General features: G+C 43.8%; 3 protein-coding genes across 3 annotated transcripts; 2 read left to right on the plus strand and 1 right to left on the minus strand.

Moving 5' to 3' along the window:
* The first annotated feature begins 744 nt into the window (after nt 1-744).
* Nucleotides 745-3607, plus strand: bphl (biphenyl hydrolase like). Its single transcript, XM_084011746.1, has 7 exons — nt 745-902; nt 1836-1939; nt 2095-2261; nt 2623-2776; nt 2868-2999; nt 3232-3355; nt 3500-3607. Exons 3-7 carry the CDS (start codon nt 2256-2258, stop codon nt 3600-3602), a joined length of 519 nt encoding a protein of 172 aa, XP_083867872.1. The 5' UTR covers nt 745-902; nt 1836-1939; nt 2095-2255; the 3' UTR covers nt 3603-3607.
* Nucleotides 3608-4717: 1110 nt separating this feature from the next.
* On the plus strand, nt 4718-8259 carry psmg4 (proteasome (prosome, macropain) assembly chaperone 4). The gene is made up of 3 exons (XM_084011747.1): nt 4718-4993; nt 6298-6373; nt 7885-8259. The coding sequence occupies exons 1-3, from the start codon at nt 4817-4819 to the stop codon at nt 8004-8006; spliced, it is 375 nt and encodes a 124-aa protein (XP_083867873.1). The 5' UTR covers nt 4718-4816; the 3' UTR covers nt 8007-8259.
* Nucleotides 8145-26288, minus strand: slc22a23 (solute carrier family 22 member 23). Its single transcript, XM_084011731.1, has 10 exons — nt 25104-26288; nt 23284-23387; nt 21995-22149; nt 14465-14651; nt 14074-14201; nt 13085-13187; nt 12662-12888; nt 12210-12242; nt 11646-11769; nt 8145-10170 (listed from the first exon to the last, which is right to left on the minus strand). The coding sequence occupies exons 1-10, from the start codon at nt 25521-25523 to the stop codon at nt 9750-9752; spliced, it is 1902 nt and encodes a 633-aa protein (XP_083867857.1). The 5' UTR covers nt 25524-26288; the 3' UTR covers nt 8145-9749.

Here is a 26288-nt window from a genome sequence, read left to right on the forward strand (position 1 = left end):
AGTGTTTTTAATGCCATGCTAAACTAGAACCATTGACTTGCGCTAGCCATAGCATAAGCGAACTCGGCAACTAGAAGAACTGAATGACATTACTTGAAAACGTCTCCAGACGTCTGGAACACACGCGCTGAGTTGGAAAATAGGTCTTATGTCCAAAATTCCGAACTATCCCTTTAAGAGGTTTGAACTATTTGGGGTTCTTTCTGAATGACATTATGGCAAACAAAAGGAATATATTTCCTGGTTATTACAGCAATTTCAATCATTTGCTCGTGTAAACATAGAGGTCTTCTAGTCAGTGCAGTGAACATGCAACAATGTGGCTTAGGCTACACACAAGTCAATTATATATATAAAGAATGGAGTTGACTATATTTAATGAATAATAATGAATGTGCTACAGGGAAACATCTGTTTTCCTTGTTCCAAATAACAGAAGTCTATAAAGGAAACTTCCCCTGTACCTATTAGGAAATTAAGTGACCTATGACAGTGACTGTAAATTAGTTTTACTGGTATATTTCCCATTTATTTATATATACACACTCACATACACACGGAGTCTTCATTGATAAAACATTTAATGGTCCTTATATATATATATATAAATTATTATTATTATTATTATTATTATTATTATTATTATTATTATTTATTTATTTATTTATTTATTTTTTTGTGTGCTTTCACTTTAGATGTTGGTGGAGGATTACACGACGCTCAGCCAGAAAGGGACTTTACTCTTCAACCGCCTGACGAAGAAGAGGAGGAGGAGGAGGAAGAGGAGGAGCTGCAGCAGCAGGACGCTCCGTTGCAGGAATGGCCTTGTTTTTACTCGGAGGACGTTTCTTTAAATGCAGACGTGACGTTAAACGCGTCGTGGCGGCGATCCAGCCGTACTGGTAACTGTTGACTCTTTGATACTTGCTTGATCGTATGTAACCACGGACCGCTGCAGGGAGGAAACAGGAAGCGCCGGTCTTGGTGTTTGCATTGCGACGTGGTTTTTGCAGTATTTCTGGGCAGAAGGTTTGATTTCAGGCCACTAGATGGAGTAGTTTGCCCAGGCAGCGTACCAAATACAGTATGCACGAGTAATACTGCTGAAATTGCTGAAATCTCTAAAAACACGGTTCCACTGTAAACCTATTTAATCTAATCAATCTGTTAGGAGTAATATATGGTATATTTTTCTTTTGCATCTCTTCAGTGTAATGTATATTTTCACAATTAATTAATTAAAACCTCTAATTGAAAATAATCCAATCATTATGAATAGTTAATAGTGTAAATATGACTAATGAAAATTAAACCATATGCCAATATCAACAATTCAAATCTACAAATCCTCAAAGCCCTCCAATGTGCAGGAAAAGTGGCACAAACATCTTTCAAATAATTAAAAATACAAAACTTGTCTTTGTACTATTAGTAACAATGTGATCTTTGATTGTGCATAATATTAAATGTTGAGGAGCTTTTCGCATTCAAAATAAAAACAAAAATCCATGTCTAAGAATTCTGATGAGTCATGTCATGTCACATTTACAGCAGGCCGAGGTAACAGCTGGTACAATAAAAACAGAACCAGAAGTTTCAGTCAAACTACAAGAACGTTTAAAACAGAAGCCGTCAAAGAGGGGACCACAGGGCCAGAACCACCCATCAGACGTTCTGAAGGCCGATGCCAGAACAACACAGCGTTGTGGTCCTCTCATTGTGGCTGCAATACTAACTGCCAAATGAAAGCCAGTGGTTTTCACTCGACAGAGCTGTTCTGTCCTTATCATCTCCATGAGTGTTCCTGCCACATCTCCCTGTGTGTTTCCCTGCAGCTCCTCGGTGGCCTCAGGCAGGCAGCACGTTAATGGAGTGGATCTGTACTACGAGAAGACAGGCAGCGGGAGACACGCTGTGCTGCTGCTTCCTGGTGCTCTGGGTAAACAACAACACACCTCCTCGTAGACATCTTGCCACGATCTCTCTCTCTCTCACCTCTCACACACACACACACACACACAAATACAGCATATCTGTCCTTTAGGTGTAAGTCCTCGGACCTGTGAAAGCCTTTGTGTGTCTCTTCTACCACAGGCTGCACTCGGACTGACTTTTGACCTCAGCTGAAGTCTCTGGATAAGGAACGCTTTACCGTAGTGGGCTGGGATCCCCGTGGTTACGGACACTCCCGCCCCCCAGACAGAGACTTCCCCCTTGACTTCTTTGAGAGGGATGCGAAGGACGCGGTGGATCTGATGAAGGTCTTATAAATCTGTTGATCAGCCATGAGTGATCACTATTACCAATCTGAAGTGCATAGTTTAATAAGAACTTTGCATTAACAGTCAAATGTGGCTTTAATATTATCTAATTTATCCCTAGCCCTGATTCCTATTGCTAAATACATTTATGAATTAATGCTCTTGGTTTAGCAATCTTGCAGACAAATGTTCACATCAGTATTTATTTTATAATATATATTCTTTTTTTGCTTTATATAACATAATATATCGTCTAGCAAATAAGTGCTTTGATCATTGTGTGATGAGAAGAATGCAATCTTTTTTACATCTGTTTGTTCATTATTTAGTTTATTTGTTGCCCTTTTCGTTTTATTGACAGGCATTAGGGTTTGGCAAGTTCTCTCTGCTGGGCTGGAGTGACGGAGGAATCACCGCTCTGATCGCAGCAGCGAAGAACCCCGATCTGATTGGCAAGATGGTCGTTTGGGGAAGCAATGCCTTCGTTTCCCAGCAGGACCTCAAACTTTACAATGGTAATCGTAGTCCCAAACTGTGTTAACTGTGCCTGGTGTAATCTTTCTTAACTGAGTCTATTGTGTGTCCTCGTCCTGTGGGGACACGCAGCGGTCCGCGACGTCTCCAAGTGGAGTGTGAGGATGAGGAAACCCATGGAGGAGGTGTATGGAGCAGAGACCTTTGCGAAGCTCTGGGAGGCCTGGGGGGACGCGATCTCACAGTTTGCAAAAAGACCAGAAGGTACTGAATCCACGTTGTTACAGACAAGTCAAGTTGAAACTGAAAACCAGTTGTGAAGGAAGTTGTTATACTGATGACGTTTGTAAAGTATTGATTGAGATCTCTACTACTTGTACACACAAGGAGCCTATGGAGAATAAATGTAAGATAATGCTTCATTTTGTCATGTCCCTCTTAGAAATTTGAGATGAAAAGATTAAAGCCAAAATTAACTTAAATGTCCTCTGGCCAGGGAGTATCTGCCTGGAGCTTCTGCCCCTAATCAGCTGTCCAACCCTCATCATCCATGGAGAGAAAGACCCCATGGTGCCCAGCTTCCACCCACAGTGCCTCCTCAAACACATCAAGGGATCACGGTGAGACCACACACACACACACACACACACACACACACACACACACACACACACACACACACACACACACACACATGTTTTTAAAATGGGTTAGGAAACACATGGAAAATGTGTTTATCCTCTTTTTTGTTGTCCCAAATGTAGATTACACCTGATGCCAGAGGGTAAACATAATCTCCACCTGAAATACGTTGCTGAATTCAACAAACTGGTAGAAGACTTTCTGGAAGAGGGATCGATTAATTAACTCTGTGAAATAACAAATGATCATTTTGTGGAGAAGAACCTGGGTAACTGCAAATATTTACAATAAGAGACTTAATTTTGTAGCAGTTACCTTACAAAACTTGAGATATTGTGAAATGTGAGTAACATTGTTTCTTAATTGTGTCCCTTGCAAACCACCATACAATCAGGTCACAAGGCTGTAACATTAGCTGCTATCTGCAGTGATTACAAGAATAAATTGAATGATTTCACGTTGAAAATAATTGATTTTGATCAATAAAAGAGAATGATTAAATTACATTTTTCAATTCAATTTTATTCATAGGCCTATAGCCCAATATCATAAATTTGACTCAGGAGGCCTTTACAATCTGTATAATATACGAAATCATCTGTCATTGGGCTCTTGCATTGGATAAGGAAAAAAACACTCAACCTTAAAAGTAGTTTCACTTATTAGTTGAATTTTCTCCACATTTACCAGCTGCAATAAAGTGATGTACGCATTAATGTACCACTGATTATTATCCAATAATATATATTATTCTAAAATGGGCCACTGTGTATTATGAGTAGGCTGACCAGATTGGTAGCATTCTGATTGCCTCTCAATGGCTCTCAACATGGCTAGTTGCTAACGATGCTAACAGCGCTAACAATAGAAACTACGGCAAATGTGCTGACAAAGTTGCTGGTGTTTTACTTGAGGGGGAAGCAAGGGTGGAGGTGTTCGATGACAACATCGATGGGGACGGTGTTATCAGCGGGGATGCTAGCAGGTGGGGCACTCTGCAATGCACTAACATGCACCAAAAGCATGCACGACCGCCCTTATCTCAACAAAGCAAGGAGAAGCTCAGATAACAACACACACACAGGGAGAACCACTTCACTCTCTGCTTAGGTAGACACTACCCCACTATATCTTTAAGTAGCTAATTGTTTCTTGCTGGTAATAAATAAATAACATTTTGAACACATGACTTTTACTTGTAAGTATTCCTATACTGCGGTAAACATGCTGAGTACTAAGTACAGTGTGGGGGTTGTTGGGTGTTTTCCTGTCAGGATCAGTTGTGCTGGGTGCAGCTACATCCGGGCTCCACATCGGAGCATTGACGATCGACTGCTTTTGGCTGTCATTTTCCTTTCACCAGGAAGTAGCTGTTAGCAGCTAGCGCGAGTTCAGATGGTTGCTAGCCGCGGGTAAGTAAAGCTAAAACATCAACAAACATGGGCGACACACAACCCGGAGCGGCGTGTGAGACCATTACGGTGCACAACTTTTCGGAGAGGATTTTGGAGCAGCTGATACATTTCCACGTGATGAAGCTCAGCGGAGGTTTCTTCTTGTGGGTCGGTTCCAGTCCGGTTCTGTCCAACCTGGCGGTCTCCATGAGCAGCAGCTATGTGAGTAAACGTACCGGACCGGGACTTAACTACACCTTTGAAGAGTGATTTGCTTTCATGCTACTTTACTCTTCTATTACGCCATATCTCAGAGGCAAATATTGTCCTTTTACTGCACTATATTTTTCTTACAGCTTCAGTTACTTTTCAAATTGAGGTTTTGTTAAAAATGTGATTCACAGCAACCGAATCCTGCTTTTCCATGAATGCATACATTATAATAATAATGATAACATAGGTCTATATAACTGTAATTAATAATATTACATTTTCTTACTATATGAAATAATATTTTTAAATGTAGGACCGTTACATTTAAATATTTTAGTACTTTAGTATTTTCACAGTGTGGTATTAATACTTTTCACAAGTAGAGGATTGGAATACTTCCTCCATCACTGTTAATGAATGAACAGGAACTGGACTAAGTTTAAGTGTGGAATGATTGGTTACACTTTATTGTATAGTAACTTTCATACACATAGGATGTAGTGCTTTACGTAAAACTGCAGCAAACGTGTTGAAAACAACAGATGAAAATGTTGCAGACAAACTAGACATATTTCCTACATATAAAATAAAAAATAAAATAATACTGCTACCTATGACCGCTGCTCAACAGCTAAATTAAAATAGATATCTTGAGATGTTTCTTGAATAAAGTTGTTGCATATTTGTGGGCAGTGTTTTTTATCAGAAATGATGAATTATGTTTTGTAATAATGGATTTTTATAGAAAGTTTGCATCGGTGTGTTTAAATATACTTTAATGTGTCGAGTGGTATTAACCTGACAATTAACCAGATTATAGACATTAACACTGAGGCTAATTGATTATATAATATTGTATTGTATATTGCTCACCTCTAGCATCCATGGCTAAATCCCACTTGGGAAAGTTGTGGAGACGTTTTTGATCTGGATCTTTTAAAGAGGAAGGCATTGTCATGTTGTTGCTCTGTTGTGTCGCGGGGACCTGGCTCGTAATGTAAGCTTGTAGTTCCTATTACCCTGTTATTCCAGCACAGGGCCGCTGGTTGATTTATGGGTCCTTAGTGGGCAGAATATAATAAATCTTCCTTCTGAAAACACCAGGAACCACAGAGACAATTAAACTGTCCTCAATCAGGAAGAAAAGAAAATGTGTTTGAGATCTATTGCTGTCAGTTTGAAACCGTTTGGGCTGAAGGGCAAAAACGAAGAAAGTCAAAGATTATTTTACATTTCTGAGAGCTAAAGATTTATATCCTTGCAGAGAAACTAACTGCTGTTGTACTCTTTGCTTCTTCTTTCTTTGTCTGCAGGATTCGATGCCGTTATCCACATTAGTCTTAGGGGACCCATCCAATACTGCTCCAAATTCCTTGGCACAGAGATTAGGTAATGATGCATGACGTTTTATTACTGCTTCTCATATAAAATGTTGTAATAAGTTATTAACAAGATGAAGTGCTCTTTTCAGATATCATGTGGTTGTATTGATGCATTTGCAAGAAACCACTTCTAACTTTACTGCTCTCTAAAGCCCATCTTCAGTGCAGCCACTGGCCTCCATTCATTAAAGTACATAACGTGTCCTGAACCTGACTTTAGGTCGTCTTTCACGCTACACGCCATGCCGGCTTTAAGTGTTCTAAAAGTGCGTGTTAATGCATTTGCAGGTGCAGATCTTTTTAAAAATCTCAACAATGTCGTGGTGGAAAAAGTACTCGGATCCTCCTCTCAATGACATTCAGTGGTATCTCCACTAGCTGTCTGTTCTGTGTATGTGTTGACAAAAAATCTGGTGTTCAGTCACAGCCCTGGCACTGTAAATAGAAAACAATCAAAGTGGCTGAGACCAGAGGCCTGAACTATGAAGCAGGATTTGGGCGTAGAGGTAACTTGAGGGTTAAATGTGGGTTTTCAGTCCTACGATGGTGGTTCACTTCTTACCGGGGTGGATCACCATGGTAACTTACGCTGCAGAACTAACCTGCTCCAGAGCATGTTATGTTCTTGATAACAGATTGTGGATAAAAGCACCGCCTACTGACCAATCAGCTCTCTTGGAAGATCCTGTGGAGCTCGGTGGATCGTGAGAGGGTCTTAGGAGAACTAGAGTATTCAGAGACCGGCAAAACCCTTCGTCTTTCCCTGACAATGTTTTATATGAGAGATACAGATTCTCATCGGAGGGCATGACTTATCTCTGTCAGCTCCTCGAGCCTTATGTTGCCGGGGCAACACGTCGGAGTCGAGCACTTACAGTGACAGACTGTACATTTTCAAAGTCTTCTTTAAAAAGTACATAATCGTCCTCTAATTGGAAGATCAGCGGTTCAAGCCCAGGGTCCTCCTGCCCTAAATGCCTAAATCAGTGTGAGAATGTGTGTGTGAATGTTGACGTGCACTTTGAGCGGGCGGAAGAAGGTGAAGGCGATATATAAATGCAGGTCTGTTTAATATGTATAATAACTAACTTCTTTCACCAGTCAACTGGGAACAAACTGTTAAAGGTGCACCTGAATGCACCATGAAATCTCTTGTCTGTGTCAATCTGCTTTACATACAAAGAGATGTTGACATGACAACCATAACACTGGTTTGTTAAAATGTTCACATCACAAAATGTTCACATTTTTCTTCATAAAACCCAAAATGTAATTAAAACCAGTGGCTTTCTCAAATGTGTGTAAAAACTAACCTCCCGTGGAACGCTTTGGACAATGTTTAGTTTCGAGAGACATTGCTGTAAATGGGCCAAAACATACAAAACACTGACGAGGTCCATTAACCAAAAAATAATCCCAAGACTGATGACTTTAGTTTAATTGTGTTCTACAGGAAACAATTCAGTGTGTTATCGAAACTAAAGGTGAAATAAGTGTCTGTTTCTTTCTGTTTTGCAGCAAAGAAGACCAAAAAGCAAGTGTTTGTGAGTTACAGTCTCCCAATGACGGACTCCAACATCAGTCTTTTGGTGGAAAACAGGATCAAAAAGGAGGTGGAGCTTCACCCTGAACACTTTTGAACACATTTGACTGTTTATTGAACTCTGACATGTCAGGAAATTGGGCAACATTAAGTATGAGGTTTTCCCCCTCCTCCTCGGGACTCACAGACTCCTTCACATACTGTCATCGTGCTCCGACGCAATAATCACAAGCAGTCACATCAAGTGTTCTTTTATTGACATAATAAATTAAGTGGTTTGTTATCAAAACATGTAGGCCTATGGCTTTTTGTACAAATGCATCATATTAAAAAAATAACACTTAGAAAACCGCATTAGTGGTTGAGTTTTTTTTCCTCTCTCAGAGTGTTTAACTGTTGAAAACATACAAACTAGTAAACCGTACAGGGTGTTCAAAATACGTGCTGCGTTCTAAATGTGATTTAAAAAATGGAGGATGTTTGGATCTGTGGATTCATATATACGGATGAAAGATGGCACATGGGATGGTTTATCTATTCAATGTGCTTATATCCTATAAAAATAAGGTTGATGGTCCATACATTATGAATGAATGGCACATGTTTACATACCGTACATTTTTATGCAGTCCTAAGGGATACTTACGTAGTAAAGTGTATAAATGTACACTAATCACAACTAGGCCAGGTCTGCACAGACCTCGCTGCTCTATTCTAATCTTCACAAACGTTTATTTCAAAAAACTGTAAAATATTGTGCTTTCTTGCTAGAAGTACACGTCCTAGGAGAAGGATTACAGCATTACCACAGTACAGAGAACAAGGAGTGAGAGTTGGAGTGGAAATATCAGCTAATTAAGGAGGTATTTCAAGCAACAAAATTGCCCTTGGCAGCATGACAAAATAAATACTGGTTTTCTTCAATTACAATTCTCCGTTTTGTTTAAAAAGAACAAATCCACCACAATGAAGCCATTTAAATGCTGAGATGTGTCATAAGACATGAAGTAGGACGCTGACCGGTCGCTCTCATGTCCGTTCTACTCTCAGATTTGTTCAGCGTCACCCACAGTCTCCACAGGCTGCACATACTGTCTGCCAAGGTCTCCGGCTGTTCGTCGCATCAGACAACCATCATACACCCACACACATAGCAGTAATGCTTTCTTTAAAAAATCAGCGTCTACACTGACCTAATTTCTGAGGATAAAGTGCCACATTGGACGTCTAGAAGGGGGGACCACAATTACGAAGGAAGAACACGTCAATTATTTGTGCCCTTTCATGCAAAAAAGAGTGGTAGTGGTTTAACCATTCCCTGGATCTCCAACAAGTTGGCTGGAAATCACAAGCACTTGATTGTGTCTCTGACATTTAGTGCAAAATAACTTATAAAAAAAATTATGAGATGCAGTGAAATCTCCTCTCAACGAGTCAAAAACCCCAAACGGAAAACTCACAGAGCACACATTATTAAAAGCCCGTCCGCTCTACGTTGCTTCTCTTTTCCTGTAAATCATTCTCGAACAGAGTGGACGGCAGTGCAAGAAAATCACCAACACCACTTACAACTTTCATATTATTCAACACACACTGTCTTCGGATGAACGTAGTCCAGTAAAATATTTTTTTGGCAACTCCTGAATGAATCATAGTCACTGCAAACTACACAAATTTATTATCGTCACCATCTCAAACCTCAACTCTTAAAGAGTTCATCTGGTTCATTCGAAAGATCCTTTTTCCCCCCTTAAAAGTTTTTTTTTCTCTTCAATTATCATTCATTTCAGATTAATGCTCAAGCAATAATTAGCACTGTAATAGACTATTGCTAGGATGCTCACACCCCATTGGCTATGGCACGATTTCCAATCACCTCCCCACCAGTGGCCAGGGCGTATGAGGCAGGCACCGCTGCCAGAGCGGTCGCAGCTGCCACTGTAGCACCCCCGGTGGTTGTGAGGTGTAACGGCGTGTCATGAACGCGGGAGTAGTCCCCATCAGTCTTGGCGAGCAGTAAGTGCTGCTCTCCCGGGTGGAGTAGCGTCTGACGGGTGAAGGTCTCTCCGTCAGCCAGGCTCTCCGGCAGGGGCTGGCCCCGAGGCTCGGGCAGCAGCAGCAGGCAGATGATGCACAGCAGGGTGCAGCAGGCGAAGATCACGTGGTGCAGGAAGTAGCCCTTCTGGTTATGGAGCTCCATGATGGGTGCGGTGAGCATCCCGAAGCCGGCGCTGGCCAGGACCAGGCCCAGCCCTCCACCCCTACACGGAGAGGGAGGAAGATCTGTTATCAAGGTAGTTTTTCAATATGCTTCAAAAGAAGTGCTTGTTGAGTCGTGGAACAGGATCTGAAACTTGCGTTTCCCAAAAACCAACATTCAAGTTTTCCTTTTACATTCCGGTTCTGAAAAGTGAAGCCAATTCTGAAGTGCCTTAAACTTGCATTCTCTCTACTTGCCATCAGGGGGCGACTCAGAGGCCCTACTTCTCACTTGATTTATTACTTCAGTAAACATTGTAAAGATACGTTTATGGTCTAGTTGCAGGTCTTCTTCAATACAGCATGATGTCCATTTAGTAAATAAATAATGCAGGGTATGCTTTATGGAGTGGACGCAGTTTGCTACCGTCTCTACCACGCTGCCAATGCAATCAGCTTAGACTTTAACACTTTGCTGTAAAGTTGACCTGAGTTATGAAGCTAAATTTGTGAACCAACAGCTTCACATCAGAAGCCAGATGGATCTAGATCAGTAAGGGTGCTGCTCTGTCGCTCATGTTGGTCAGATCCACCCGTCGCTCCTCCGCAGACCCAATATGGTCACTTCCTTCACTGGTTGCAAAAATCCAAGAGAGCCAAAATACCAAACTGGAGGCTTCAAAACACAAACCAATGGGTGACATCACCATGACTACATTTCTTATGTACAGTCTGTGGTTACGGCGTCACTAATGTAACCAAATTTGAAAGCAGCCTAACGTGTTTAGTTTACAGCTGACTGGCAAATAATAACTTAGTGTCAGAAGAAGGCGAGATGTCTGTACATTTGATTGGATAGAAATTGAAACAGTGACTTTGTGATATCAAATTCATGCACATATTCTGCGAGCCTTTAGCCACTCAGAGAGGTAGCAACCTACTGGTGGTACTTGGAGACTCAACGTGTGCACCTTTACCCTCATCTGTACTGCTTGCATGGGAACTCAGCGGTCAACACACCTGTTAGTCAAAACTGCACCACCAGATGGAGCTAGTTAGTAACATCAGCTGAGCCGTGTCCCATGATGGAGATTCAACACAATGTTAACATACTCAGACTGTATAGTCAATTTAAAAATATACTCACTTAAACATAACGGACAGCTAAATGATTTCCCAAAGGCTTCAGAATTGTTTAAAGGATGCACCAATTGAAAAATAAAGGATTACACACATTTTTCTAATCACGGTGGAAACTATAAGTTTAACACACAACTCAAAACTACTTATAATTAATATTTAGTTCAGCATTCGGACAGAAAGAAGGCATTTACTATTCCTTTCATAATCATACATCTACCTGATTTTTCATTAAAATATGGTAAATATTGCAGACATCATGTAGATTTTACACTTAGAATCTGGACAATAAAATGCCGCATAGTAGCTAGTTCATTATAGGGAGCAAGTGAGAAGTGGTCTGGAGCCTACTGCTCCCCTAAGTGTCGTATGTTGTGTTTATGACCGTCCAGCTCACCTGATGACAGTAGGGGTGATTTCAGCACAAAAGAAAATGCTGAGTGTGCTGACTGCGTGAGAGGAGAACATGCCAATAATGGAGAAGGCCACCGAGAATTTCCTGTTCAGAGAGTCTCGCAGAACTGTCCAGAAGAGGGCAATAAAACGTAAGTATATCAGAAACACACACATCTGCTAATTCATCACAATAAGTGAGAGTGTTTATGCAAGAGATACAGCGAAGCCGTTCATGGTGATTCCAGTCATGCTCACACTGGGTTCATCTCACAATAATGACCATTTCACTGCACATTATCTAGCTTATTCCACGGCTAATTACTGAAGAATTCGGTTATCTGATGCAAAATATTGATTTAAAATGTATTTTATTGATTTATTGTTTCTGCTAAATGTTTTCCACTCGCTGTGCAGAGAAATCATAGCTGCAACCATGACAATTATCTGCAGTAATTCACCAATCAGAATGGAGGATTCAAGAAAGCCGTGCAATAAATGACCTTTTTGCAGAGAGACACTAACATTCGACTACAATATATCACGAATCAACAAGCTGTACTTGTACCTGTGTCGTGGCGAAGGCTGTACTTCCCAATCACTGGATCCCATTAGCGAGCATTGGAGAAGAAAAGAGGAGAACATGTCAGGCCTTCAGGAGAACTCTGAGAGAACGGTTTACTGAAATAACGACTACTGCACATGTAGGTCAGACAACGGAGACCGAGGGGAGGCTCCTGTTTTGCAAAAACCTTTCCCTGAACAACAACTATGCACAAGAAAGCTTCAAAACTTTGGAGTATTCTCAACATGCTGGTATACGGGGCACTAATAAGAACCATACTTTATAAATCCACCATCCAAACAGTTCTTCTTGCCTTTCCAGACCCACACAAATAAATAACACCCATTGTTATTGAGAGTTATGATTGTAAAATGCACAGGTGCAACTCTTGGCTGCAAAGCGTGGCAGCTGTAGCCACGGTAACAAAGTGCTACAGGACTCGTGTGATTACTCACGATTGAGCAAACCCAGCTGTAGAAGCGATGCCAGGGCGGTGATGATCATGAAGGTGAGCAGCCCTCCACGCCGACCCATCAGCCCCACCGCGGGACAAACTGCCAGGCAGGTTGCCACAGCGATGCCCACCATAGTGTAGTAGTCTGCGTGGCACAGAGCGGTGGGCTGGGCCTCCGGGTCCATCATGCTGCGGGCGAAGCAGTGGTGGATCCCATAACCCGTCAGCCTGCAACACAAAGACTCGATGAGAAAGCAGGAAGAGAGATGCGTCTGCTACAGGGGCTGGTGAGGTTTTTACTCACATACATGACTTCATGTCTCCCTGGAGGCTGAGCTCATGTGTAATTCATGCTCCCTCAACGTAACGGATGTTGAATTTAATTAGAAAGGGAGCCGCATTAGCCCGGCCACAGCACACTTACGAGTTGACACACAGCACCACGATGTTTTTCCACAGGTTCCTGGTGCTCATCATCTTGACAATGCAGGTCCTCTGGGGTTTCTTGTGCAGCTCCTGCTCCAGCTCTGATAGGTAACAGGAAACGCACACCGTGAGACCTTTCCTTTTACAAGAAGGTAATGAGAGGCCGGCCGCTAAGGGACCTGAAGCACAGAGAAGCTAACTTGCTCTGGGACCTTTTAGATGGATATATAGCACATGCCTTTGGTCACGCTCATCATCTGTCTGGCTGCTCGGCCACTGAGAGGCACACCGAATCAGTCGAGGCAGGGGAGGAAGAGATGTCAGTGGTAGAAAGAGGAGGAGTCTAAGGTAACTTTTTTAAGGACTTCACCGTACCAAGACAATTAATCATCAGTTAGTTTTGATCATCCAAACATTTATCAAGGTAAAAATCTCCCAAAGTCATTAGTTCAAGCTTCTTAAATGCAATATTTTACGGTCTAGTGTTATTGTATATTGAATATCTTTGGGTGCAAGCAATTTCAAGATGTGACAATGGGCACTAAGTAATTGTTGCGGGCAGTTTTCACTATTTTATGACATTTATTTTGAAATGAGGACTCAAAAAACAGACTAAACTCAGATGAAAGTAGTCGTTGGTGCAGCCTCTGACAGAAGTCTGACTTTATTGATCTTCCAGTTAGAAATCACTGGAGCTCTAAAGGAGGATCTTTGTGTTTGTGTGATCGCATTTCATCATAAAAAAAACAGCTCATGAAGAAAAGCTGCTTGAAAACGAAAACGCATGTTTTCCACATATGAATCTTTGAGTCTCTGCATGTGAGTCAGTGTCTCTGTGCTTGTTGCACGTTCATTTCATCACATAAGAAGAAGCAGCTACGACATAACATAGATGCTGATGGAAAGTAACTCCCATAAAGAAGTGAGTGAAGCACAAAGAAAGAGTATAGGTCTTTTGGATCCTCCATCTTGTTTAATGGCCCTCACCTGCCAGAACGCCGCTCGGCTCGGTCGTCATGTTAACCTGGTTCTTCTTGGCGATGCGCAGCATCATGGCTTTGGACCGCCTGTAGTGCTGGGTGGCCAGCAACCAGCGCAACGACTCTGGGAAAAGCCTGACGAGAGGAATGTGGAGGACATGGAGAGAGAGAGAGAGAGAGAGAGGGGGATGAGCACAGATTTGTAAGAGCAAAAGGAAGAAACGGACAGAGACGGAGGAAGAAGGAAAGACAATAAAAGAAAGAGAGTATTGTTTGTAAACAGCAGCAGAGGCAGCTCAGTACTGTGTAGTGCTGTGTGTACAAGCCATTGCCTGGCTCAGTGAGAGAAGGAACCCCCCCCCCCCCCGGTGTTGAGTTCCTCAGAGGGCGGGACTCACCAGACGTAAGGCAGCATCAGAACGAAAGGGCAGATTATGACAATCTGCAGGACCTGCCAGTCATCCCGGTCCGGCCAATTGCGGCACAGAGCTGCCACCCCTGGCATCAGTAGCTGCCCGCCCACCATCAGAAAACTGGCCACCATGGTCATAGAGAAACGCCAGGCTGGCAAACAAAGCTCGATCCCTGAAGGGAAGAGACGGGGACACAGGAAGGTTTAGTTTCACATGAAATATAGATTCATGGAGTGTCGTTGCACCGGTGGAGACGAGTAAATGATCTAAGCTGCATGTGTGTGTGGATGTGATTACCATCATAAACTAAGCAGCCGATCTTAATGGCCTGGAAGAGTGTGATGTGTGTGTGTGTTTGTTTAATGGTGCAGCCGGTATTGAATTCCCTCTCTGAATTATTGAGGACTCCTATTACTGATGCTTCCCATGAGGACACCCGAGTTTAACACCAGACCTCTTTGTGAACTTAGGATGGGCTACACGTCGAGGCTTTGAGAGGGTTCAGCTGCTTAACCCCAGCCTGGGCTCTCATCCCCTCCCCTACTGCCTGTAACATGGTACAGTCCAGATGGCCTGGCCCATATGGCAAGGTCTTTTTGAAGGTGACCATTGTGGGAGGGAGGGAGGGAGGGAGGCAGAAAGATAGAGTGAGGGAGACTTCATATTGTGTATAGGAAGGGGGAAAAGGTTGAGGAAAGGGAAGGGAGAAAGGAGGAAGAGACGGTCGGAATACAAATGACTTCTTTCCTCCAAAGGACATGAAAAAAACCCACTCCATTCATTAGCTGAATCCCCAGAGGAATGATAATAAAGACGTGGAGGGGGAGGCAGAGAGATGGAGAAAAACAGGCACAAGAAAAACAAAGAAAGATGACAAAGATTTTCATAAAATCCAGAAAGACAGGAAAATGATTAAGATAGAATCCTAGATGGGAGGAACAAAATGAAGGTATTAGGCCAAATCCCTTCATCGCTGTTCTCTTGAGCTCCAAACAGACAGTTTGAGAGTTAATATCTCCACTAAACCTCCCTGCAGGAAGGAAGGAAATTACACTGACCCCTAATCCTTAACCTCCCTTCTCTCTCCTCATCCTGTCTTTGTGCATCAAAGGAGAAAGACCTTTGTATAGTTCAACGTATTTCAACATTTACTTGAGTAAAAGTCGTAGTACCACAATGTAGAAATACGCTCACATTCTTACTTTAAGTAGAACGGAACAGAGAGTGAAATTCCATGAAATGTCTGGAATAATCCCTCATTGCATTACAGGATAACTGTAGTCCCACGTTGGGTGTTGACCCAGGAAACTAGTCTGTTAAATGTCATCGTTTCACTTTGCTTTCCCTTCAGATGTTCACGTTTTATTGTTGTCATTATACAGGACGCACATTTAACTGATACTCAAAATATTTAAATTAGAGTACAAACAATAAAATAGGCGATTGAATGGAACAATAAACGATGTGCTGAGGAGCCTCTAAGGCTGTCAGTCACTGATCACATGATCAACTTGAGCAGCACTGATTCTCTTACTGTGTTGCCTTCACATTTGAGATTCGTCCGCTATATTGGAGCAAACTTCCTCATTTTACAGCTAAACAGTGAACTAAACGTTTCTGGAGTTATGAGCTGCAGTTTCAATGTTTTATGTGTGAATCCTGACTCTGCAAAATAACCGGTACCTAAAGCTGTAAAGATAAACATAGTGAAGTAAAACGTTCAATATTGAAGTATGAAGTGGCATTAAATGAAAGTGAAGAACCTGAAATCACACGTAAATACAGCGCTTGTTTCCATGTACTGCAAACATATTAAACACAGCGTTGTGTCTCTGTGGTACCGCTGGCCACAGCAGTCAGCAGGCATACACACACACACACACACACACAGAGAGAGAGGGAGAGAGAGAGAGAGACAGACAGACTAGACATAGTTGAGCAAAGGCAATGCATCTTTAAAACGACCGTGCAAAACAAAAACCACTCCTCAACTCTCTGGGGAGGTTTCTGATCCCACTGACTCTTCTGGGATATCAACACACATACACACACACACACACACACACACACACACACACACACACACACACACACACACACACACACACACACACACACGAACACACACACACACACACACACACACTCGCTGGCAAGGACCTTTTGTTCCTGCTGAGTGGGAGAATGGTTCTCCTTGTGCTGATTATCTCACTGCCCCCCCTGTGGGCTGATCCCCATCACCCCCCTCTTGCCCACTCTTCCCTCTTGCTCATCAGGGCTGAAGTGGCTCCCTCACCCTTTGTAAGGCCACCATCCCCCACTCCTCCTCCTCCTCCTCCTCCCCCCCCCCCTCCTCCTCCTCCTCCTCCTTTCACCGAGCGGTTTTCCACTGTCCTCACATCTGAACAGTTGCAGAGAGGAGTGAAAAACAGAAGCCACAATGGAAGAAAGGGAGGCCAAAAACAAAGAGAAGGCAACAAAAAGGAGCTGATCTGATGGCTAAACTAACACATGGCTGACAGCTACACCACACGCACTCTGTGTTGTCTGCTGCTTCTCCTTGCCTGGGGCACGAGAACGGACCGCAGAGACAATTGGCTTTCTAGCAGCGGGGGGGGGGGGGGGGTGCAGGTGGCCATATGCACTTTCTTTATTCATGGGTTGAGTCATTTAGAGTCTTACTAGTGACACGGCTTACGACACGCCAACTGGCCTGCTTTATAGACATACGTGGTGAGCACTTTTCACTGTTTCCTGGCACGTTATTGACAAAACCAAATGGATCACTAATGAACATAATGTTCTGCTGCTTTAGGCGGATGACTTCACAAAGAGGCCCGGACGGTAAACAGATAGGAGGTTTGACAAGGACACGACGTGACAGGACAGTACTTCTCCCCAGCTGAGTCAGCAGTAGTCGTCCCCCTAGCTCATATCGACACACACACACACACACACACACACACACACACACACACACACACACACACACACACACACACTTATAAACTGCATGTCTCTCATTACCTTCACGTCTCAGTGACAGAGACAAAGATACTGTTTCACACCTCACTCACTGAAAACCTCTTCTTTTGAGTGCAAATCTCCCTGCAGGGACAGGTATCGTGATCATGTCCTGGTTTTCAGCAGCAACCTTACTGCATCTAGTGAGTAGTATAATATTAAGGCTCTTCAGCTCTTCGGTTGCCGCCTAGTCAGAACAAGTCTCAGGTCCTTGAGGGGAATTCCAGGTCTGTCTCACTGCTACCTGAAACAAACACACTCCCACGTAGCTTAAGACTGACTGAGTCCTTGTCTCAAATCTATAGCTCTGACTCAAACATAAACCCTGTTTAACATGAAGCATGTTGGATTCATGGATGGATGGCAGAGAAGTGGGCGATGCTGCAGCAGTGGTTTGCCACGTTTCTACAGACGCTGGAATTCTGCTGTTAAATCCAAGCCAGCAAGTCTGCTGTGATGGAGCAGCTTTTAAAGCCAAGAGAGCGTGAATATGTAACACTCAAAGTAGTCCTTAACGGCTTGTCTTTAAATACTACGTTAACCAAACATCGTTTGTATTACTGTGATATTATTTTCCAGATGCGTTTGGATAAGGGGCAGAAAAACGAGGAGACAGAAGCTCTCTCCCTGCAGCTCCCACTCCCGAGGTACATGCTAAATTACAAAACTCATTAATCCAGAACGTGGAATCGGTACAAACAACCACATGCGCACACACAACACACAAATGAACACATTTACACTAGCAGAGCAAACGCTCGCTGCTGCTGGCGGCTCCGGAGTGGAGTTTATTATTCTCTGCGTGCTGCGGAGAGATAACCGGACGATGAGAGATCTCAAATGAGCCTCGGAAAAATGAGAAAGTGAGGGTGAGCGTAATGAAATGGCAGTGAGCGAGGAGGAGGAGGAGGAGGAGGAGGAGGGGGAGGAGGAGGATAGTCGAGGGAAGCATAGAGTGAAATTGGAAAAGGCCAGAAAGCTATTGAATTTAGAAACAGGGATTCAATGCTGCGTTTACAGCTGCAGAGGGAGAGGAGAGGCACAAAGAGTATTCCTGTGGGGAGACGAGCACGATACCGTGGAGAATGCTGCACATACAATTATCCACAATACTGTAAATGTGTCCTACATGCATATTTCTGTCTCTTTATCTGCTCTACTTCCCGCTGCTGTCTGTGTCTCTGATGTTAAAGTGCTGGCTCGCAGCTTTCATTTGTAATAAGGGGTCACTTTCTATCAACAAACACACCCCACATGAGCTAATGACACCTAATGATAATGATGATGATACTTAACATACAGGTGAGGCAAACGGGGCTTAAAAGAGAAACAGTAACTCAACTAGGGGGATGACAGTGGGTCAACATGGAGCAGGAGGCTCCCTTGTTAACTGTACTGGATGCTTTCTCTTCCAAATACCATCAGAGCCGCTCGCTAACAACCCCTGTGATCGTCTGCCTGCCTGTGGTTTTGCCCCGTAGGCCTCCTTTTGCCGGATTCACAGATCTCACGGATCACGCCCTGATCTCGGATGCTAATGATGGGGTTGGCTTTGCATGGTGAGTACAGTCTTATTATTCCTGTAGAATGAATGGATGAAACTCAAATGTTCATAATAAGTGTATAATGAACACCGTAAACCCTCAGTTACTTCCTGTGCCATGGTGGAAGATATCCAAGTACATTTTCTCAAGTATTGTGCTTAAGTGCACGTTTACTTTATCCGTAAACATGAGTACTTCTTCCACTACTGCTTGTTTGTATGTTTAGGCTCACTGCTCTGCAAAATTGTTTTTTGCAGTGATACAGGTCCAGTGTTCACCCGATATGTATGTGAACGCCTTGAAATTAAAGCCTAAAGTCATCTTATAATCTCAGATCTAATGTACTGAACTGCTGAGTCAACACTAAAAACAAGGCGTCACTGCCAAACGACCGATGGACTGCATGCTTTCTGTCCTGCTGTCTCATTGACTCTCTAGGCAGACGATGAAAGCAGAGACGAGCTACAGTGATGAGAAGTTTGTTTTCCCCTCTGCATCGGTGTGGTTTTAGTTTGGAATAATGAAGAACGTTGCTTTGGCCTCCCAGCTCATGTGTTGGTACATCAGCGTTTGAGGATGTGTTTTACTGGAAGCTTTGAATGTGTGTGCCGTTATTCTACACGTCTCTTTTCCTGTTAACGGGACGGCGGTGTCTATTTATCTGTGAGGTGACTTCAAAGCGAGCCATCCGGTGGCAGAGAGCCGACTGTTCCTCCTGCTGGATCTTCCTCACACAACCAACAAACACCGCACACAACCACGCTTCTGCTGCACAGAACAGTGCCTGCATCCAATCTGTTCTCTCTCTCTCTCTCTCTCACACACACACACATACACACACACACACACACACACACACACACACACACGGTTACTTATCCCCCCCATTGTCGACACTGGGCAAACAAACAAGTGACATATAGAAAAATTGCCTCCCATTACAGTTATTTGGCAAACAGCCTGAAATAACCGGAGGGGATGTAGTGAAGTGTCCGTGAGCGTGACATGAATGTGCAAACTGTGGAGACGGACTGCCGGATTTACACAGCAGCAAATATTGTCGTCAGCACAAGCAAATGAGTGCGTACTCCTTTTAATAACGGCAGCTTTCCTCAGAGACGTTTGTGGGTGTCACCCCTCTAAAACAGCCACCAGGAACCCTCTGGTGAGTAGCAACCAGCTGATACAGATCTCTGGATCATCTTCACAAACAGATACAAGTAAGAACAAGACTATCAAGAAAACCATAAGAAGAAAATACTGTAATTCACATTCTGTTTCATTGAACCAAACGCTTAATTGAAGTAAGCATGAATACAGGCCTTAAATTCAATTTTATTATTTATTATATTATTATTTTCCTCAACTCAATCGGCTCATGCGGTCATCATCTTAAAGTCGAGCCCTATATTGTGCACCTATTCAACAATATATGTTGAAAAATGACAAAAAGAAATCTATTTCTTCATGTTTTTATATCAACATTCCTGTAAAACAAAATAGAGTGCTTACATCAGCTACTACCAACCAATTCCAACCAATAATATCATGACATCCAGCCATCCATCAATCAATCTGCAGCTTCAGCTCTGCACACAGTTGGATAACTAACGTGAGTAACGTTTTGTCCCGCCTGTCCGTCCTGTTTCACTCATATGTCACCGTGAGGAAGCTCGATACTAGAAATGCTGTATCAACTTAGACCCGGTCCTCGAGCACTACGACAGCTCTCTGATTCCACCCTCAACTACCTGTGACCTAAAACGCCACATAACACATCATTAAGGGTATTTTGTTTTCCTTTGTAGAGATCGCAGATTAAATCCAACAATCCGGAGTCTCTCTGCGTACTGCTCGGAGGCGACCATTTTGTTTGTTTTTTTTAAAAGCAGTTCAGCAGATATTTATTGGATCCCCTACTGAGAGGGACAAAAGCAGGCCCACCATGCAAGCACAAAGTCTGCCCTTGCTCACGCATCATGACTGACTAATCCCCCAAGTGGCCCGACGGAGAGGAGGCCTGCAGAGGATGAGGAAGAGGGGGACGGCAGCAGGGCGGTCGGGGGGGGTTCGGCAGCTAATTTGGTGCATTATCACCTTGGCCGCCGGCTATTATGCATAACCACAGAAAAGGACTTACTGTAGAGGAACATATTCAAGATGGGGAGGAGAAAACAGACCGTGTGCTCTCACAAATATTTGGGAAATATCAGTGGCGTTTGGTTTCTGTGTCATCCGTCCAAATGTTTAGTCATTTCCGCAGATAAACAAATTCTCACCAGCCGTGGACACTTGACTATCCTCCATCTGGTGAGATGCTGACGTTTATCCATTCATTTACCATCTCAGTGTAGACCATTTATGTCTATCATATCATCCCATAAATAATGTAAATCATTCAATGTGTTATAGAGAAGAACAGGACAGTGAGCACTTCAGTCTCAACGTATAATTGTAGGCTACGTTTGACAGCCTAGATTCATTTTGATATATTATACACTATAAGATATCAGGCTTTGTCAGTGATGGAGTGAAAAAGCCCTGGTTATATTTCCATCAGTGTCTCTATAAAATAAATTATATTTAAAAAAAGCAGAAGTTAATAGAGGGTATTGAAGACACCTAAAAGACGTCATAAAAGTCAACAGTTATATGACAATATTCAAAACATTAAATATGTGAGGATGAAGTTGTCAGGATTTCTGATCAGTTTGCAGGAGTTGTTATTGCTACTGTTACACAAGCAAAATATGTCTTAAAAGTTTGCAAGAGAACACAAAAGAAGGTTTTTCATCCTCTACTTTCCAGCCTACCTAACACACTGATCGGACATTCATTTTTTCATTAAATGAACACAATAAATGACAGAGAACAAATGAGGAAATACAGGAAAGCAGGAGTCAAAAAGGCGACACACAGGCGTAACAAGGTGACAGTGTGTACTTACTGAGCACATAGAGGGAGAGAGCGAGGCCCGCCAAGCAGAAACCCTCAAAGAAGCGCAAGGTGCTGAACATGGTGACGTTTACAGAGAAGGCAACACTCAGACCAAACACCAGCATGAAAAGCACCGAGAGAATCAACACCGGGTGTCGACCAAACCTTCAGAGACAGAGAGAAGTGAGAAAGGGAAAGATATCAAAGTGTTTAAAAACGGTCACAAACTGAGAAAAGAAACTCTTGCTGTGAAAGGGATTCTTCCAGTCATTGTTTCAGACTGTGGATGTCCTGGTTGAAGGGGGTCAGTAGGTCAAAGGGTCAGGTCAGGGCTGAGGCCTTTTGGCCCGCATGTTTTTTTCCATTGTTTCCATGGTTACTGATCTCAAACACAATGCAGGGCCTTTTTTTCCCACGATGCAGCTCAGGTGCATCACATGCTGCAGACGCGACCACGGTGAGTTTAACAGCATCCCTTAAAGGGTCACAGTTCATTTATTTACATACAGGTGTTCTCACTTAGCCTTGCAGATAGATTCGGTTTTACTATTCGTGTTTGGAGATTTAGTACGTGGTGCTGGAAGTTTAAAAAACAAAATGTTTCAATCATTTATATGCAACATGTCTGAAAACTATCTCCAGGACACTTTTCATGAAAACAAATATCCACCGAAGAAATAGTTGACAGGAAGATGGTAGGTATAAGTTCAGCCAGACTGAACCAATTAGTAAAAAGTAACGACAAGCTTTTGCAGGTAATTTTTTTTGCTGGGAAGTCAATCCATTGGTGTGGCTCAAAGGATGGCAATGTCGGTCGGACAACTAATATGTCAACAAATATCAGATGGATTTGAAACAGACATTCATGTCCACCACAGGATGAACCAAAATAACATATTAATGTGTCCAATACTTTGGTTTATGACCCAAAACGTGCAAAACTGATAACAAACTGGTGAACGTGCTTAACGCTGTACTTTCTAAAGTCTCGTAGCATTCTTACTGCAAGCATGTTAGCATGCTAATGTTACCATTTAGCTTGACGCACCATTGAACCAAATTACGGCCTCACAAACGCAGCTCACACTTAGTCTTGTTTAAATAAAGACATTTCAAACTTATAAGTACCTCCATTGTTTAGTAGTGGAGGCAATACATCCAAACCTACACAAATAAAACCAAAACTATCTGCACGGTTGGTACAAATGAAGTGAAAGAAATACTTCTTTGTGGCTAAGATGAGTGGAACTAACAGAAGCTGGACAGAAGCACAGAACAGACAGAAAAGAGGCGGCTTACCAGTCAGCCATGACACCCATCACTAGGTAGCCAAATATGGAGCCCACCAGCAAGGAGAACTTGGCAATGTGCACCTTCCAGGCCGAGTCACACACCAGGTTCCACTAAAACCAGAGACAAGCACCCAGAGAGGAACGTTAGACGACTTTTCAGAGGAAAAAAAAACACAGATGTCAATATAAAAAGGAATTAAACATCAGCAGCCGTGACATTTTTAATCTGGATGCAGCACAGAAACACAATGACATGTGAGCTTTTCTCATTAGAAGTCTGTCAAAAGCTCTGACTCATTGTTTTGATAATTCATGAAGGTTGATGAGTGTGCAAACATGCTGCAAACGCTTTGGAAATATTCAAAAACAGAGGTGTGAGAGGGAGAAAGAGCATGTGTGTGAATGTGGGCACGTGGCTGCAATAACAGAAATCAATAGCTTTCCACAAAACCCATGGGTCAGTGCACACACGGCTGCAGCCCTCAGCATCTGAAGCTAAGCCAAGGACACATGTGGAAGCACAATGTGTACTCTATATCTGTGTCCGACCCTGCAAGCATCTGCAAGAGTGCAGCAGAGCGATTTGGCCTGTGTGTGAACATGGTGTTGGTGTTTAACGGTGATTTACAGAAGTCCACGCTGAGCCTCCGACGGTGTAGACGGTTATTGGTTATGACAGATGATGGTGGTTGTGAAATGGCCGGGGGGGGTTTGTGGAGAACTCAGTCGGTATGGGTTTATAATGTACGGGCCATTAGCACCAGCGTTGTCTGGGAAAACAGATATCAGTCAGGCACACAGGCCAGAGCCAGGTGGCAATCGACTTTCAGTGGAATTGTTTGGTGACGATATGACAAATTATGATATACGACAAAGCAAAGCATAGATCGGTTATTAAAGTTCTGTATTTTACAAAAGAGCATGGCAGGATTAACCTGCTCAGGGTTCCTTCCACTCTCTCTGCAGTTTTTCTTTGGCTATGATTGCAGTAATGTGATTAAATGCATCCATATTAAGTAGCAACATATAAGCACAAAACTAGACTAATGAAGGATTAAAAACTGGATTCTGACACAGGGAGCTACTTCAAAACAGGGCTAAAGGGGCAAGATTAGGTCACATTTCACACGAAGGCCTTAATAATATCAGTGCTGTAGTGTGGCATATATTCTCAAATAAATGCACATTTAAATGAACACAAAGGGTAAATCTGGAGCTTGCAAGCAGATCCTTACTGTATTTACACCCTCTGGTATACTGGCTACATTGTTCCTTCCTTCAATGTCAGTGTATCCGCTATTAGTTACATGCACCGAGGGGAGATATGGAAACAGCATCGGGAGGGCAAAGAGTGCATCTCTGGTTTTCTGGCACTTCAAAGGTTTTTGTGATGTAATGCACACACAAGCAGTAGAACACAGTGCATCAAATTATACATCACTTTGATGAGGTTATATGTGATTTGATATGATATGATATTTGAATTAGCCATTCTGTGATAGCATATATAAATTAAATATTATTTATATATTATATAAATTATGAAAAATAGTTATTATAGCATCAGCTGCTGTCTCCGAGCTCAACACGCACACACACGCGCGCGCGCACACACACACACACACACACACACACACACACACACCGAACACATCCCCTCATATTGAGGTCAGTGGGTAACTTGTCAATAAGCTGTTAGCACTTGTGTGCCTCTGCACTGAGAAAGGCAGTGATGATGAAAACACACGGTGGTGAGGATGATGATGAAGATGATGGTGAACTCTGTCAGAGATAACACTGTGGGTCTATCATGTGCTCAGTCGTTACCTTGGTAACCACATTTTGACTAAGTCCCGTCTGCAGCTCCAGCCTCCACTCCTTGCAGGCGCACAGCGCCGCGCTGCTGTCGCCGTAGCCTTCCCCGGTGCCGTTGCCTCTGAGCTGCAGCGCGGGCGCGCCGGTGACCGGCGGGGACGCCGCGGTCCAGTTGCTCTCGTTCGTGAGGGGTTGCACGCACGTGCCGTTGGGTTGCGCCAGCAGGAAATAATCCGAGAACTGGCTAAAGCCGATGAACAATGCCGGTATCCAGGTCAGGACCACGAGCTGCTTCTGGTGTTTCCCAAAGCCCCCAAGAGACGGCAGAACCGAGCCGTCGATGCGCGGCAGCAGCCGGGGCACCGGGTGCTCCAGCGGGGTGAAGCCGTTCTCGGGCGGGTGGTCCTGCGCCTCCGGCCGGTCGGCTGCCATCGCGGCCCGGCCACAAAGAGAGCAGCTGGGCGCAACAGTGGGTGAAGCGAAGCCCCCGCTCCGCTGCCGTCCGCGCACTCTGCGTTAAGCCCTTTGACACAAAGGAAGCCCACAGCGCGGATAAATCCTGCGTGTAGTCGACAAAAGCCCGATTAAAAAAAGATATAGAGAGAGAGGTCTCCGGTCCGCGCGGGCGTGCAGAGGCGCCGAATCACCGAGCAGACGTCCTCATGGCGAGGGGGCTTGAAGCGACCAGGGGATGTCCGAGCGGAGCAGCGGTGTCAGGAGGAGAGCGCTGTGGAGGGGCTCCCGGAGAGGAGAAGACGCGGACAGGCGGGCATGCTCACCAACACGGGCTTTGTATTCCATGAGTACAGCTCCTACAGCGGGATCCATCCATATGGAGCTGATGTGGGCCAGGCCTGCTGGAACGTGACGCTACATCCACTAAACAGCTGCCGGTCCTTCGTCCGTGAGCGCCACAGGTCTCATACCTGCCCACACGGTGACCCCCTGCAGGTGCGCGTCACCGAGTCTCTCACGTGCAGAATGTCCGAGTCCGAGTCCGTCAGCGGGCCACTCCGACGGTGTTGACTTCACAGACGTGGTGGAGTCAATGGGACACGGTGGTATAGTGGGGCTGGGAGCAGAAATGGGGGGAGACCAAGCCCCGCCCTCCCTCGGTCGCGCTATGCGCTGCGATTGGAGAGCCTTCAAAGGGCGACTGCACCACTGACGGGCATCTGCAGGCAACAATGATCCCCT

The sequence above is a fragment of the Eutrigla gurnardus genome (genome assembly GCF_963514095.1).
Source record: "Eutrigla gurnardus genome assembly, chromosome: 6".
Classification (NCBI taxonomy): Eukaryota; Metazoa; Chordata; class Actinopteri; order Perciformes; family Triglidae; genus Eutrigla; species Eutrigla gurnardus.

Excerpts from the sequence above, each read along its gene's own strand:
- bphl (XM_084011746.1), top strand. Across the intron at positions 3,000-3,231 it reads GTTTGCAAAAAGACCAGAAG|GGAGTATCTGCCTGGAGCTT; the intron begins GTACTGAATCCA and ends TCCTCTGGCCAG. Across the intron at positions 3,356-3,499 it reads AAACACATCAAGGGATCACG|ATTACACCTGATGCCAGAGG; the intron begins GTGAGACCACAC and ends TCCCAAATGTAG.
- psmg4 (XM_084011747.1), top strand. The coding sequence starts at position 4,817 with ATGGGCGACACACAACCCGGAGCGGCGTGTGAGACCATTACGGTGCAC. Across the intron at positions 4,994-6,297 it reads TCTCCATGAGCAGCAGCTAT|GATTCGATGCCGTTATCCAC; the intron begins GTGAGTAAACGT and ends CTTTGTCTGCAG. Across the intron at positions 6,374-7,884 it reads TTCCTTGGCACAGAGATTAG|CAAAGAAGACCAAAAAGCAA; the intron begins GTAATGATGCAT and ends TCTGTTTTGCAG.
- slc22a23 (XM_084011731.1), bottom strand. The coding sequence starts at position 25,523 with ATGGCAGCCGACCGGCCGGAGGCGCAGGACCACCCGCCCGAGAACGGC. Across the intron at positions 12,889-13,084 it reads GTGGTGCTGTGTGTCAACTC|GCTGACGGGTTATGGGATCC; the intron begins GTAAGTGTGCTG and ends TTTGTGTTGCAG. Across the intron at positions 10,171-11,645 it reads ATCACCCCTACTGTCATCAG|GGGTGGAGGGCTGGGCCTGG; the intron begins GTGAGCTGGACG and ends CTCTCCGTGTAG.